General features: G+C 38.9%; 2 protein-coding genes across 2 annotated transcripts in view; one reads left to right on the top strand and one right to left on the bottom strand.

Moving 5' to 3' along the window:
• Positions 1–202: 202 nt before the first annotated feature.
• On the top strand, positions 203–7,785 carry LOC146452875 (extracellular signal-regulated kinase 2-like). The gene is made up of 14 exons (XM_085097639.1): positions 203–382; positions 479–577; positions 697–726; positions 879–969; positions 1,973–2,046; positions 2,837–2,893; positions 3,263–3,301; positions 3,924–4,048; positions 4,470–4,528; positions 4,710–4,790; positions 4,926–5,224; positions 5,686–6,006; positions 6,569–6,703; positions 6,833–7,785. The coding sequence occupies exons 1-14, from the start codon at positions 317–319 to the stop codon at positions 6,992–6,994; spliced, it is 1,638 nt and encodes a 545-aa protein (XP_084953765.1). The 5' UTR covers positions 203–316; the 3' UTR covers positions 6,995–7,785.
• Positions 7,786–8,192: 407 nt separating this feature from the next.
• LOC146452876 (laminin subunit alpha-like) overlaps positions 8,193–14,564 on the bottom strand; it is a 49,687-nt gene continuing 43,315 nt past the window's right edge. The window contains exons 45-53 of the mRNA XM_085097637.1: positions 14,122–14,316; positions 13,474–13,601; positions 12,395–12,653; positions 11,680–11,872; positions 11,007–11,162; positions 10,616–10,775; positions 10,127–10,257; positions 8,835–9,057; positions 8,193–8,482 (exon numbers count right to left, since the gene is read on the bottom strand). Coding sequence (XP_084953763.1) covers positions 8,316–8,482; positions 8,835–9,057; positions 10,127–10,257; positions 10,616–10,775; positions 11,007–11,162; positions 11,680–11,872; positions 12,395–12,653; positions 13,474–13,601; positions 14,122–14,316 — 1,612 coding nt within the window. The 3' untranslated portion in view covers positions 8,193–8,315. The remainder of the gene's footprint in view (positions 8,483–8,834; positions 9,058–10,126; positions 10,258–10,615; positions 10,776–11,006; positions 11,163–11,679; positions 11,873–12,394; positions 12,654–13,473; positions 13,602–14,121; positions 14,317–14,564) is intronic.

Below are 14,564 nucleotides of genomic sequence, written 5' to 3' on the forward strand. Positions count from 1 at the left end.
AAGCAATTGTATACTTATTCATCGTCAGAAAAGACATAAATTACATGTAAAGGAGTTACATACGTCGTACCGGTCCCAAGTGGAACCCATAAAAAGCGTCATGACGTCATCGCCAACTTGGCCCCTTCAGCCGAGCCAGCCTTTGGCCTCCATTCGGTGCCATGACGACTATTTATTATAAACGGTTTACGTTAGCCAATCAGAACACCGACTCGATTGTACTCTGTTTTAACCACAGTGAAAACGCCGCATTGTTTAGTAAGTTTAGCGAAATTCATGGTGAAGGAGTCTCTAGCCTTTCGCAATTTTTTTAATTATGAGTGCTGAAATAGATGCTCACATCACCAAGAAATATGAAATCAAGAAGCGTCTGGGCAAAGGAGTATGTTCATTGTTCGTGTCGTTATGTTTCGTGCGGTTGGCGCCATTGCATAAGGCGGATTCTTCGATTTGACTAAGAGTTTGTTACTGTTTATAGGCTTATGGAATCGTCTGGAAAGCCATAGATCGACGCACGGGAGAAGTTGTTGCTGTAAAAAAGATTTTCGATGCTTTTAGAAATCAAACGGATGCTCAGGTATATCATGAAAACATGCAAGCTTGATGTAAGCTCAGCTTTTAAGAGGCCATATCAGGCTTATTTGAATGAATCATCGCCACTCATTTACACTGTTGTTCGTTTATTTTTGTCTTCAGAGAACGTTCCGGGAGATTTGTTTTCTTCAGGTATGTAGTCGCATTCAATTTTGTGACGTTTAGATATTTTTGAGGGAAAGAGTCTTATATTGTCAAATGTCCGTACCGCTGTCGTCATTTTGCCGAAAAATGGTTGATTTCCGCTTCTCGATCTCACCGGTGAACCGTATGTTTGATTCCAGGAATTTGGAGACCACGAAAACATCATAAAACTTCAGAATGTGATTAAGGCAGACAACGATAAGGATATCTACTTGGTTTTTGAATATATGGGTAAGTATTAAGATTATTATCGTTGCATTTTTCTTGGCTACAAGACAGGTTTTCTTATATCCACCTTAAAAAATTGCGCCATTTATTTCCGTTTAAGAAGCTTGCTATCAGAACCCATTTTTCCCAATCTATCTTTCGATATATTTCATTATATTCCTTTGTAAGTGTACTGCATTTAAATCGACTTAGCTTGCCCCGAGGTGCGACATAGCGTCTGTTTTCTTTTGCACTGCCGGGCTGATTTGCATGTTGAAGTATAAATATTGAGTACAGTACTTTCTCAGTTCTCAGCTAAATTTTGAAGTTTTCAAGTATGGTCTGTAGGTATATTTGGATGGCAAGGCAGATATATTTAGTGAATTTTATGTCATACAATTCTCTTGCCGTTTAAAAAGATTAAAAATTTCACTTTCTGTAGAAAGTAAGCTTATGTGGAATTATCTGACTAAAATATTTGTGGCTGAACCAATGCTTTACTTCGGCTTCCCAAAAGTCGTGACTACGATCTAAGAATGTTCTTGCGAAGAAGCAATATAGAATTGACGTCTTCCTATGGAATTTAGATCTTGAGAAATTTAGCAACAATACTTTTAGAGAATAATAATACTATTTCAAAGTTCTAAATTTATATACATGTAGGAGGACTGATTGAAGTCTTTTTATTTTATCCTTTTGAAAATTATTACCTATAGTAAATACCATATAAAAGCGATTTTCAGTAGTATTTCTAAGTGATGTTATTTATTTTTCATGGATTTAAATGTTAACGTTTTATCAAGTTGCTTGAAAGCTTTGTGGTCAAAATTATGCATTTAACACCTGTGAACAGAACAGAACCTGTTTTGATTTGTTCCTACAACTCCACAAGTGTCATTGAAAAATACTGAGAACTTATTCTCATTTTCGTGTGCTGAGGATTTTGGACTATTCAGCATTGTATGTTTGTCACGTCCTAATAAGCAGATTTATAACATCAGTAATGGATTAATGCTATTCTTCACAGACACAGATCTGCATAATGTGATAAAGAAAGGCAACATTCTGAAAGATATACACAAAAGATACATTATGTACCAGGTGAGCAATTTTGCTGCATGTGTGCATGAATTATTTTGTCAGGGACTGTTTTCCATCCACCTTACCAAGGAAGGTGAACAGGTATTGGTTTCATGTATCCAGTCTTTCAATTAAAATTAATAACATACTAAAAAATCTTAGAATTTTCTTAGTTTTATGTACATACATTTTTTATTCTCCTCTTTGCTGGGAGTGGCACCTCCCCACCCCCACCCCCCACCAGAGAAATTCCGATACCTCACAAACCACATTTATTTTAATCACTTGTCTTTATATACATATTTTTTGTCAGCTCATTATCAGAGAATAAAATGTTATTATTAAGTCTTTGTTACGTAGTTGAGTATGATATTGTTCTTGAGTTCGTGGTATTGTGTAGTGTGGCCGCAATAAAATATAAAATTCCCATGGTAAAGGCTATTTTGATATTCTCAGCTTCATGACAGCTTCAACCTACCTTTGTAGAAGTTATTTTATCCCTTGATTATAATTACTGTGTTACAAAATTCTTAATTATTGCGTTTAAAACCATAAAAATCTTTTTAAGTTGGGCAAAAACTTAAATTCAGTAAAAAGGAAACCTTTCATTTTGTTGATAGAAAATGCCAACATCTTATCAGATGTCTGTTGGATATTGCAGTCCTCAATCGAACCAATTGTATTTGTCTGTGTTTTCAGTACAGTTAATGAATGACTAAATATCTTGAAGCCTCTGATGTCAATTTGGAGAGCTACTTTGTGGTTCACATCATCATGGTTATATGTCTTAATATAATCATTTCTGTTGCAGATATTAAAAGCAGCAATGTACCTGCATTCTGGAAATGTAATCCACCGAGATCAGAAGGTATTTTGTAAATTGAAATATATCTATAATTCTATACCAGTTCAATTCAGGATGTGTATTCCTTGTTATTGGCTACCATTTTTGGTCAAAAGATAAGTAATGGTTTGAGCCTCAGGGGAGGGCCTCCCCAGCACCAAGGGCTTTAGTGGGCTTACATTGGGGGTGTGGTAGGGGGTATATTTGGAATTTTACGGTATCAGTGCTCTCCATACCTTTTTTATAGGAATGATTGTAGATTACAAGAGGCACTTTTGAATTGGGGCTCGTTCTACACATACAATCAAATGGTGTAGTTATAAAGTGTTCTAGATTTCATTGTTCTGTGGTTGAAAATTTTTCTTAAAATTTATTTTTTTTATTTGGTTACAGCCAAGCAATGTTCTCCTGGATTCAGAGTGTTTTGTAAAGGTAAGTCATCTCCATAAACTATTTGAAGGTTTGGTTTAAGATTTAAAGCAGTGGGTTGACTATAAACCATTTCTAATCAAGTTGTATCAGTTGCCATGTGAAATCAGTTCTGTGGTTAATGTGCAAGGACATCCTACTTCCTGGGAGTGGTTTCCTCTCTTCCAGCTGAACCCTTGTTGTTTTATGATATAAAGCGCATGACTGTTGACATGTTAAATTATTTTAAAAAAGAAAATTCAGTGACGAAATTAGTAAACAAATATCACAGGAAGATCAGTCACAAAACAAGGAGGTTCAGAACAAAAAAAAGCATACAATGTTCATTTTTGGCTTCTCAAGGCTTGATATTTACTATTTTCTTTTTCTTCGTCTTCAAAAATTGAAGGGGTGCCTGGAAAAAAGCCCGTAGTGACTTCTGATAAATAGCTAGATTCTCCTTCCAAATTTCATTGTATTCGCTTGTGAAACAAAAGGAGAATTTGACCTTACATCAAAAGTCACTTAGGGCCTTATTCCACACACCCCTTCAATTTAAAATTGCAACTCAGTTTGGGGGTGTTTAATTTATTTGTAATAATGTTAGTCATCTTGTCTGAGTATATATTGCTGTCTATTTTTGCAGATTTGTGACTTTGGGCTTGCCCGTTCAGTCACAAGCATTACGCAAGAGGCTGGTGATCCTAGTTTAACTGATTATGTCGCCACTCGCTGGTATAGAGCACCAGAAATTCTCTTAGCATCTCCAAGGTAAATTAAACTTTCAATCATAACTTTTTATAGTGCATTATTCCATGACCAGATTATCAAATCCTTGAATTGGAATTTGGAAATTTTGGTTTTTTGAGGAGAGGGGAAAACTGGAGTTAACCCGGAGAAAAACCTCTCAAAGCAAGGACGAGAACCAACAAGAAACTCAACCCACATGAGGCTGAGTCTGTCAATCATGCGTAGGGCCAGTTATAATTATAATGTCTCATGCTTTAAGGGATATCTTTGTCATTGTGACTTGTACTCTAATGTTTTGTATGTTCATAATGGTGAAGCTAATTAATCGTTAACATTAAAAAATAAAAGTCATGCACTGTCGTGATGAAGATATTTTCATGATGCTTCTTGCAGATCATTATAAATACTTAGTTTTTTTATGCTGTTCCTTTTTTGTTATCAGGTACACAAAGGGGGTTGATATGTGGTCACTGGGATGCATTTTAGGAGAAATGCTTTTAGGTAAGTACAAACCAGCATGGTGTGTCTTCATAAATAATTCAAAACAGAACTTTTTTATGAGTTATACAATTATGTCAGATAACTGTTGTATTTTACAATTTAATTGTCCCTGAAAAGATCACAACCCCTCCATCCCTAGATGTCCATCCCTTAGTCAAAACCATTTTTCTTTGTGTTGCAGGAAAACCACTTTTCCCAGGCACATCAACATTAGATCAGATTGAGAGAATTATGACAATAATTCCCACTCCATCAAGACAAGGTAAGCTAAGGAATCTTAATAATATTAATTAACTGATTTTTATTACAGTTTCAAGGGGCAGTTTCATGCCAAAGGCATGGTTTGATTGTGATCAGTTGCATCATTAAGCTTTTCTTTTCATTTTCTCATCATTAGACATAGACAGTATCAAGTCACAGTACAGTTCATCAGTGCTGGACAGAATGGCATTAAAACCCAAGAAAAGCCTTGAAGAGATCATACCTAATGCGCCACCGGACGGCATAGATCTCTTGAAGAAGTTACTTCAGTTTAACCCTGATAAGCGACTGACAGCAGAGCAGGCTCTAAGTCATCCATTTGTAGCAAGGTTCCACAACCCTGATGAAGAGCCTTCAATGGATTATGATGTGATTCCTGCACTGGATGATGATGTTCAGTTGAGTGTAGAAGAGTATCGAGTAAAACTTTATGAGGTGGGTACAGTTGACACAAGATTATACTATCAACACATTCATGAAGTTACTTCGAATGAGTGGATGCAAGTACCATCCATTAGTAGCTAAATTTGGGCTTCCAATGACTTGCTGCATTGAGTCACTCTGCAATGAACATTACAGTCCAGCATTACAAGCCCATTTGTTTTACGGTTCTAAGTTCAATTATTCAGTTTTGTCAATGTATATTCCCTCACCTATTTCTTCAAAGCATACTCCAGAATGTCTTTCTATCATGAAAAGAAACATTAATTTTACCAGAATAGGTCATGGTCATGGTTGAATAGAAACCAGCTTACAGGGCAGGCCAAAATGGAAATTGAAATATTTCAAACATTTCCTGCTCAAGTCTCAATGCTGCAGTTACTATTTTATGTAAATTGTGATAATGCAAACATGGCCTACTGTTTTTTTAATATTGTGCATTCTTTTGTATATAGAGCATCATCCAGAAGAAAACTAACATTAGAAGACAGAGAAGGGAGATTTTCCTTCAGGATCACAGGCAGAAACAAGCACAGGCTGTTGAACAAGCAAGACAACAGGAACACCAACCACTGAAGCAAGTTGAGAACTACCCACACACATCACCAATCAATGCACAGGCCAACCAGCATGTGCATAGCTCACCAGTCAAGTCCTCAGTGAATAAAAGTGACGGTGTGACAGTTGCATTTGGTAGAACTACAAAGATTCAGCACCAACGATCACCTTCTGCTGGAAAAAGTATGGTCAGAAGACATAGTTTGGAAAATGACAGCGTAAGTAGCATTTTGTGGGTGTATGTCATAGGAATACCATTCTTCAGTAAATGGACACTGAGTTGTCAGTGACTTTCATCTTATTCTCAATAATTTGGACTATCAGTCCTGCTCCTAGCAGGTTGCCTGGGTGGGAGTTCAGCTGTGATATTATAATAGAAGCCAAAGAATATTGCAAAGAGAGTCCATTCTGGGTGGTGTTGAACCTGGAAAATACCTATTTTAGCTCAAGGCAAGAGGGTTAGGTTGTAAACAAACTGTCAGTGGTGCTGCATCAGTGGGGATTAGAAGAAATGGATGTTTGTTTTTATCAATAGTGTTTACAGAATGACAAAGGGCTAACGGTTGAAATGTCAGCAGTCGATTCTCTGAGTTATAGTGGCCAAATTACCTTACTGAAACTCTGTTGATTTCATACTGGGAATCTGAAAGGATAAAGCCATCTATATTTGACAGTATCTAGCAAGCATCATTGGGACACTATTGGTACTAATGTTCAATCAGCCAATTGTATCTTTGAACAGTGATAATTTTAAATAATGTAAAAGTTTTGTTTTTACAGGTTATGTCACCACCTAGAGCAAATCCTGCTGCTGGCCGCACAAGACCCATCTCTGCCCAGGTGAAGCCCAAGAACACAATAATAACTCGCAGTAACAGCGCAGACAGACTTCTTCAAGTCACCAGTGCACGCATGGTGAGTTATCTACTCTGATAGCCTCTGGACAAAAGAACTTAAACTGTTGTGTGAATATCATGCTTGCAATTTTCAGTGATAAAATGTTGTGTTGCCGTCATTTCTAAATTTAAGAATGATTATTTGCAGGTTCCAGCTCAAAGGCCTCCTTCAGCTAAAGCAATGCACAGACCTGCAAGGAAACCGATACCAAACCCAGCTTTGATGCGGTCACCTTATGAAAGCTACGCACAAACACATGGAACAATATCAAAGAGTTCTCTACAAGCCCTGCAGTCTAAAGTCTGGTAGCCAAAGCTATGGGCTTTAAATTGTTGTACCTTTTAGAGGAGTTTGATTTTATTGCTAGGTGAACTTTAGCTCTAGGGAATTAAAGCTATTTATTAAAAATTAATAGTGAACAGAATTAATACAGTGTATAATGATTTGGTGCTTTGCAACATAACATTTGGCAAACATTCATTGAGCCACCGCTGCCTTAATATAATTTTTGCACCAAAACAGATCTATTCCACTAACAAGAGTTTCAGATAAATTAAAGTTTTGTCATTAGCGAACGAATTATTGTAGTAACATCAAATTGTAAATAAGGAAACATTTTTCTATGTTCTATGAAATAATACAAGTTGATGTCAGTTTGCAAAATTTTGACAACTCCTGATCATGGATACAATTTATTTTTCTCTTTATTTTATTTTATTTTATTAATACTGGGTTACCAACAATAATTTAACAATTCAGCTAGTAGGCATTATTAACCATTTATTTAATTTTAATTGTTAAGGGAGCTATATGTAGTTAGTTGCGTCTAGTCACAAATTTATCAGCGTTTAATTATTTCAGAGTTATTTGTTGATGTCACTCTCAGTTAAGTTATGAAATGTTTGTAATGTAAGCACTGCAAGTTGACTTTGATATAGTTATTTTGTTCAGAGGGGAGGGGGGAAGGAAAAAGGATTTGTACATAATCTTGTAGAGTGTTTTACTCACTGGTCTATTTTTGTGACCCTTCTCTGTGAAGAAAGCTAAAGATTTATTGTATATTAGAATGCTACAAAAATAAAATATTAAAACAAAAGAAACCTCGTTTTCCATTAGTAAAGAACAGTGAAAATCTCTTTCCGGTGGTATAGCAAGTCTGCGGGGTACGGTTTCCTTGTGGCAGCCGACTATTAACAGAGTGGAAAAAATAAGGCGGTACGAAGAACAACGGCAAAATATTTGCACTTGTTACGCCAGACTAACGCCCCACTTTTGCCTAGGGGGAGGGAGGTTGGGAACTGCGGGAATTAGCAGTCTAATGTGTGAATCACACTTAGTACGCACAAGTTGATCCGCACTTGCTGGTGTCCTCCATTCATTGTGGGTGCTTCACGCGTGCGGTTACGCGCGAGTATTTTCTTTCCAGCGCGCGCGAGGCAATCACATGCGTAATGAACGTAATCTGGACACAACAAAAACAGTCAAGACCAAACTAGCTTGACACCTGTTCAAACTGCATTTCATTTACTTAGCTTTAGAGCGGTAGAAAACTACAATGTGTAAAAACTTATTACAGAATAACTAAAAAGCATCCGTCACATTTTTACTTCTTCGGTAACAGTGCGGTAGTCTATGAGGTGTAGTAAGGACATCCTCCCAAGTACACATTACCAGCCATCATGAGCGGATTGACCAGTGACACTGCCTGAGCACTGCCGCCTGGATTTTTCGACACCAGGTTACGCATGCAGCCTGTGTATTCTTTAGTGGCCGTCACACCTTTACCCTCCACGCCAGCTGCGAAACAAAACAATATTGTGGTAAGAAATACAACGACAATGCTCGCAACATCAACATCCAACCAAACTGTTAATTTTCTCAGAGTGAACAACCGGTGCGGCATGCAAGTGCAAACATGAACAATTTCCGACACCGCGTTTGTATTTACAAAGAATACCATAAAAATGGGGGTTTTCAAGGACGGGCGCCAAACAACTCCATAATCTTTGCAAGAATGTAAGATTACTGCATTAAGTTTTGTATAGTAATAATAAGTTTTAAACTGTCTGTCATGTAGAGCTCTGTATAATCCTCCGTAAGTTAAGTATTGTATTGTGTTATAATGTGAGGAGTAGTTATTTCATCGTACCTGGCAGCCCTCCAGCGTACAGATCATTGTAGATATCAGCACTAGTCTGGGAACCTTTCCCACCTCCCTCAAGCACGGGTCCATCGTCAACTTGTAGCCTCACAATATTGTTCTCTTTCCACGCCTGGATCTTGTGCCACTTTCCATCGCAAAACTCGAGTGGATCCTCGGCAGAATGTGTTACTACAAGCTCACCACCGCCATTCTCTGCACGGAAGATGATCTACAAAGAGGATTACAACAATAACATTGGAATACTATTGGTAATGACAAACACGATGGTGGACGAAACTTAGCCGAAGCCTTGCGCACTGTTAACGGTTAACGAACTTTCAAATAACGATTTTCATCCACGAATATTAGCGTCAGGTTAAAACATGAGAGTCTCAGGACCCTTTCACATAACATTACAAGAGTATTGTAAAATTTTTAGACGGACTGCTGAAAGGTACTTATGTAAGGTGGGGGGGGGGGAGGGGAGGGGTGTTTGTAGGGGGAGGCATTATTGGTTGTCGTGAATTCACTTCAAAAAATCCGTACAAATGAAACAGCTGCGTATGCACGATTTGTGCTAGCCAGGGTATCAAGCGCTTCCGTTAGGGTTTTTCCTCTTCACTCCCCCTTTTCCCTCCTCATTTTTTCTTTTTTTGTTTTTTCGCTTTCATCCCAATTTCCGGCGCGCGTTCAAACAGCGAAAAAGCACACAAAAGCCCACGGAAATACTTGCTAAGCAGCCAAAGATTTGTGGGTAAAAGTGATTCCCGAGGGCGTCTACTTCTTGGGACAACGACACGAGACAACGGTACTTCAAGGATCCAATATCAGTATTTCCCATGTTAGAGTTTGTTAACTTTCGTTTTGATCAAAAAAACCATTTTTGTATGTGTGGTTTCTGTTACTGTTTAAAAAGTTTGGGTATAAAGAATTCCCCAATGTTGCGAAATGGGAAGGGCTCAAATATACCCAACATCTTGGAACACATTTGCTCTTTATCGGTTATCATCAAGAGCCCATTACCCAGAGAGCACAACTCCTATAGACTCGTGTAACCGCGTTTTTATTTATTTTTAGATTGAAGTTTCCACAAATCCAGTCTCCCACGGAAGTCTTACTGACCAATCTCATGCTTTGCATAATTCTGATGTGAACCAGAATTTAAATTTTCGCGGGAAATGGTATTCCCATGCGTATCTAAAAATAGACCGATCTGTGAAAACACCGAAGCAAACGGTTAGTATAGGAGCTGTACGCTCCGAGGAACGGGCTCATGGTTATCATGTCATGCTACTCACATCGCCACGGATCATTTCTAGCACAATGTAGTCTCCCTTTTTATTTGAAGACGATAACAGAAGTCCAGTATGTGAAGTTGGTTTGATTTCCAGTAAAATATCCTCTGTCTGTCCCACAGTATACGATTCCCCTGAGGAAGGAAATGCATGGAAGCAACTGAAATGAAAATCCTGGTGTGCCTGTGACTTGTTCTAGATTTCGCACTATGTTAAGAAATCTGCAAAAGCAATCAGTGCTTGGAAACCTTTAAGGGAATTCAAAACTGGCGAAAAGACTCGTCCATTGGATAAATTTCCCAGGAATGAGCTAAACAAAAAAGTTCAGTTTCAAAAGAACTCATAATAGTACAATTGCGTTATCGTGTGTCTGATTCCTTTCGATACGTCTACGACGATAATCAACAGACTTCTGTAGATAAGCACGTGTTATAAAATACACGACTCCGGTGTGCACAGTACTTGTAGATAGTTTTTAACCGGCAAACTCACCAACTTTGAGGTAGCCTCCTCCGTTTTCAAAGCTGACTCCAGCCTCGGGGCTATTTTGGTAACACGCTTGCAACTTGTATGGCGCAGGAGGGGGACCAATGTCCACTTTATTCACTGTTACGTTCCTGATGCAACCTGGGAAACTTACACGTGAACCAGCCTGGAAAATCAATAAAAAGAACCCGTTGCTTTCATTTGCGAGTAAGACCGGAATTTACTGCTGTCTATAAAGAATTTCTATTTCGTAATTACGAAAACAGAAAACAATTCACGAAATTTTCACCTCACCCAGAAAAGAATTCCCTCTTTCCCTTGTAACTTCACCTCTAACTGAAATGAAGAGAGATTAATCTCTGCCTTCCCCACTAAGCATGATCAAATCTCCACTCACCGGAACTCTTTTGTTGTTATATCCCTCTGGTACTCCGCCTATATACAGCGACTGAAGAGCGTTAACAAACGACGGCGTGCCTTTAGCTGCGCCAGAGTCCACTTTTTTGTCATCCACATAAAGTGTGCCATTGACTCCTTTCCGCGAAAGCCGCACCTAAGAACACGATCAATGCAATCAACACTATGACTGAAGTACTGGGTTTACCAGTCGCTATGTTCAATATGGCTTAGCCGGCAAGAGTGAGAAAGGAGCCTTACGATTGCTTCTCTAAGATGGACCAATCACGGGTTTAATTTTGCAGCGGTTTTGTGTTATGGAATCTTCTTCTGTGTATCTCCTACACTTCTGGCAGAACTTTAGAGAAAGCAGCTTAAAAATGTTTATTCATAACTTCGTTGCCTTTCTCGACCGCGTGTTCGCCTCTATAAATGCTAGTGGAGAATTTTACCTTCACTGAACTACAATCACGGATAAAAGTCTTGGGGTAACTCGACTTCTCTATTCGCTAGAGTAACTCTACTGTTCCCCTAACCCCCGCCCCTCTCTCACACATTGTTGATCCCGTGTATCCAAGCTTTGTCTCACCACTGTAACTTGTCGGCCGACATTGGCAAAATATCGTTTGTACTGAATGAATTGAGCCCAGGCTGATTATTTACTATTAACTTACTGTGTGCCAATTGCCGTCGCTGTAGGATGCTTGAGCAGAGAACAGCTTCAAGATACCACCACCAGCACTGAAGCTACACGACACTTTACCATCTTCTAAATGACACTCTATAAAGTCCGCCTGGTTGTCATTGGCAGTGTATAACATAATGCCATTTGGATTGGAGGCACGGAATTCAAAGCTCAATTTAGTCCTGGGAAAACAGGCAACAATAAACTACTGCTAATTGAATATGAATACTGCTACTGCTACTAAAAATGTTCTTAAAAAGGACACACCTAACGTTTTCGACTTTTCATTCATCTTCAGCTTGAAGGTGTCACGTAGGTTCAGCGTAGTAAACGTTTAGCGGAGAGCGTTTTATTTTAAACAAACATTTTTTAAGTTGGTGTCTTTTTACAGGAGTAGATTTTTGGGGGCCAGACAAAGGCAAATCTACTGAGTGCTTAAGAATCTCAAACTATACTTTTGAAAGAGTAAATAATTTTTTTGCATTACCAATCATAACTAAGTTTTCGAGAATTTTTCAATACGAAGCCTAGTTCTACGTTGCATCCCCTTCACTTGTGCTTCACTTGAGGTTTCATAAGCAGCGTATGCCTGTGGACAGGCTCCCAAGTGGAGTATAGGGCGAAGACTCCGTTCACTTATTTTTCTTTTCACCCTATTCTCCACTTCTGAGCCTGTTCATAAGCTATGTAGTCACGTGACTTACTTCGAACCAATCAACTTGAGGAGCGGTCCTTCAATTTGATAAGCAGCATGGCTGTTAAGGTCGTGACCGAATCCCATCACTCCAAATAGCTGGGCTGGTGTCTCTGGCATTGGACACACTGGAGCTAGTGTTGTGGGGGTAGGGGTGGGGACAGGTTCTGGTGTTGTTGTGGGGATAGGGGTAGTCGACTCTTCAGGTGTGCTGGGGGTGGCTGTAGTTTGAATACTAGTGCTTGAGAATTCTTTGCTTGTTGTAGAATCTAAAAAAATGACACATTTGAAATAAGCAGGTTAGAAGTAGCGAGAATGTAGTGTCACTGTGTTCACTACAGCTGTCTGTCCTATGTTATACGCACAACAATTATTAAACTGCACATTGTGTTTGATATCCTGGTGTCAGCAGAGGCATGCCTGGAAACTGACAACAAACTTCCTGACCTATTCCTCAAGTGGAGAGAAGCAACAGTGTCAACTGATGATGTCCAACGCTCACGGAAATACTATAAACTTACGATTGACCACACATTTTCTTAGCCGCGTTCAATCCTGGACTTATCAGCTCAACTGTTTCAGTCGGCCAGCATCTTACTAGTTAGGAGTCTTGTCATTGTTTCATATATACAGCCTTAGAAACTGCTAATTTGAAATCTAACCGTCTCCAAAGTTTCTTTTCCCTAACCTAGGAAGTTCACTTGTTGCATTTAGACTATGAACACAGTATGTGATCTATTTAATGAAGAAAACTTGGCCTCGTCGTGTTACAAATATTCTCGCAATAGTTCATCAAAAGGTGTTTAATACTTCTTGCTGCAATTGTTTTCTATTTTCTCCAATCTGTGTTGATGATCCTGATTTTCCACCCCGTCATCCATCTTAACCCTTTAACTCCTAATATCAAAGAATAAATTCTCCTATTTTGTCCCCATACTTTTCTTACAGAAGTACTAGAGAAAAGTCATTAAAAACTCAAGAAAATTCACCTTGGGTGATTATATCCTTAATTCTCATGACCTCAGGGATTGAATAAGCATTGAAAATGCAAGGAGAAATTTGATGCTGATCACTGTTGGGCTTTCTTACCTAGCTGACCGATTGGAGGCCGGGTTGGAGTTATCTCAATAAAAGGATCCTTGGGTGTAGGCTCCGAGTAATCTTCACCATCAAATATGACCGCATTTCTACCCTTGTACTCCATAAAGTTGAACAGTCTAAGACATAAACAGTGTTAAAAGTGAATAAATCGGTTTTAACAACTCCAAAAGAACGAACAACTGGGTTATAAACTATTCAACCATTGAGAATGATGTATTATTCTAGAAAGTGACGCAGGCATACTCAGAAAAAAGAAATCCGAGTGCTCCTATCAGGAGTCGAACCTAAGACCTTCTGCGGATTACTAGTTCGGATGCTCTACCACTGAGCTACAGGAGATTCGTGGGAGCTAAGGCCATTAAACTAGGTTCATGGGACAGACATCCTGCATACTGCTAGGATTTGAATGTCGAACGTGTGGTACATGAAATAAAGGTGATGGTAAATTTCAAGCCTGGTGAATGAATGAGAACTATTCAACTATTTCTCACAGGATTGACTCCACTGTGGTTATTTTAAGTGCCCTGAAGTTCACCATTTTACTCACTGTTAACGTGCGCAAGTTAAACTGTGGCTTAAAGCAATTGAGGTCGTTTTAAACAGACAATATCCAGAGAAAAAGAAAACTATACATACACGTCATCGAAAGTCAAGTCTCTGATAGATCCACCTTTCAGGGAATTAAGGATAACGGAGTTGAAATCGTTTGTCATAAATGTGACATCTTTGGGAATTCCTCCAAGATACATATCCTGTGTTGTTTGGATAACCTGCTGTGACTTGTCTTGGAAGACGCCAGTTTTTTCCTCATCATCCACATAAAGCATCAATCTAGGGGAAAAAATAGGTAACATGGCTCAAGACAATGTTCAAATGCTAGTGAGTGACGGATTTCTCATAAGAATTACATGGTGATGAGAAAAGAGAACATCAAGCAGCTAGCAAAGCAAGGAAATGTCTGAGACGAGTGCATCTCACAGGATGGTGGACAATAGTGTAAAACACGAAGGTGCACCATTAAAACAGGGGCCCCATGAGGGGAGCAGGGAGGGCACAGTGGTGAGAGCACTCGCCACTCA

This window comes from Pavona decussata, unplaced genomic scaffold (genome assembly GCF_977016875.1).
Source record: "Pavona decussata unplaced genomic scaffold, jaPavDecu1.1 SCAFFOLD_366, whole genome shotgun sequence".
NCBI classification, from domain to species: domain Eukaryota; kingdom Metazoa; phylum Cnidaria; class Anthozoa; order Scleractinia; family Agariciidae; genus Pavona; species Pavona decussata.

Excerpts from the sequence above, each read along its gene's own strand:
- LOC146452875 (XM_085097639.1), top strand. The coding sequence starts at position 317 with ATGAGTGCTGAAATAGATGCTCACATCACCAAGAAATATGAAATCAAG. Across the intron at positions 727-878 it reads GGGAGATTTGTTTTCTTCAG|GAATTTGGAGACCACGAAAA; the intron begins GTATGTAGTCGC and ends GTTTGATTCCAG. Across the intron at positions 4,529-4,709 it reads TTTAGGAGAAATGCTTTTAG|GAAAACCACTTTTCCCAGGC; the intron begins GTAAGTACAAAC and ends TTTGTGTTGCAG.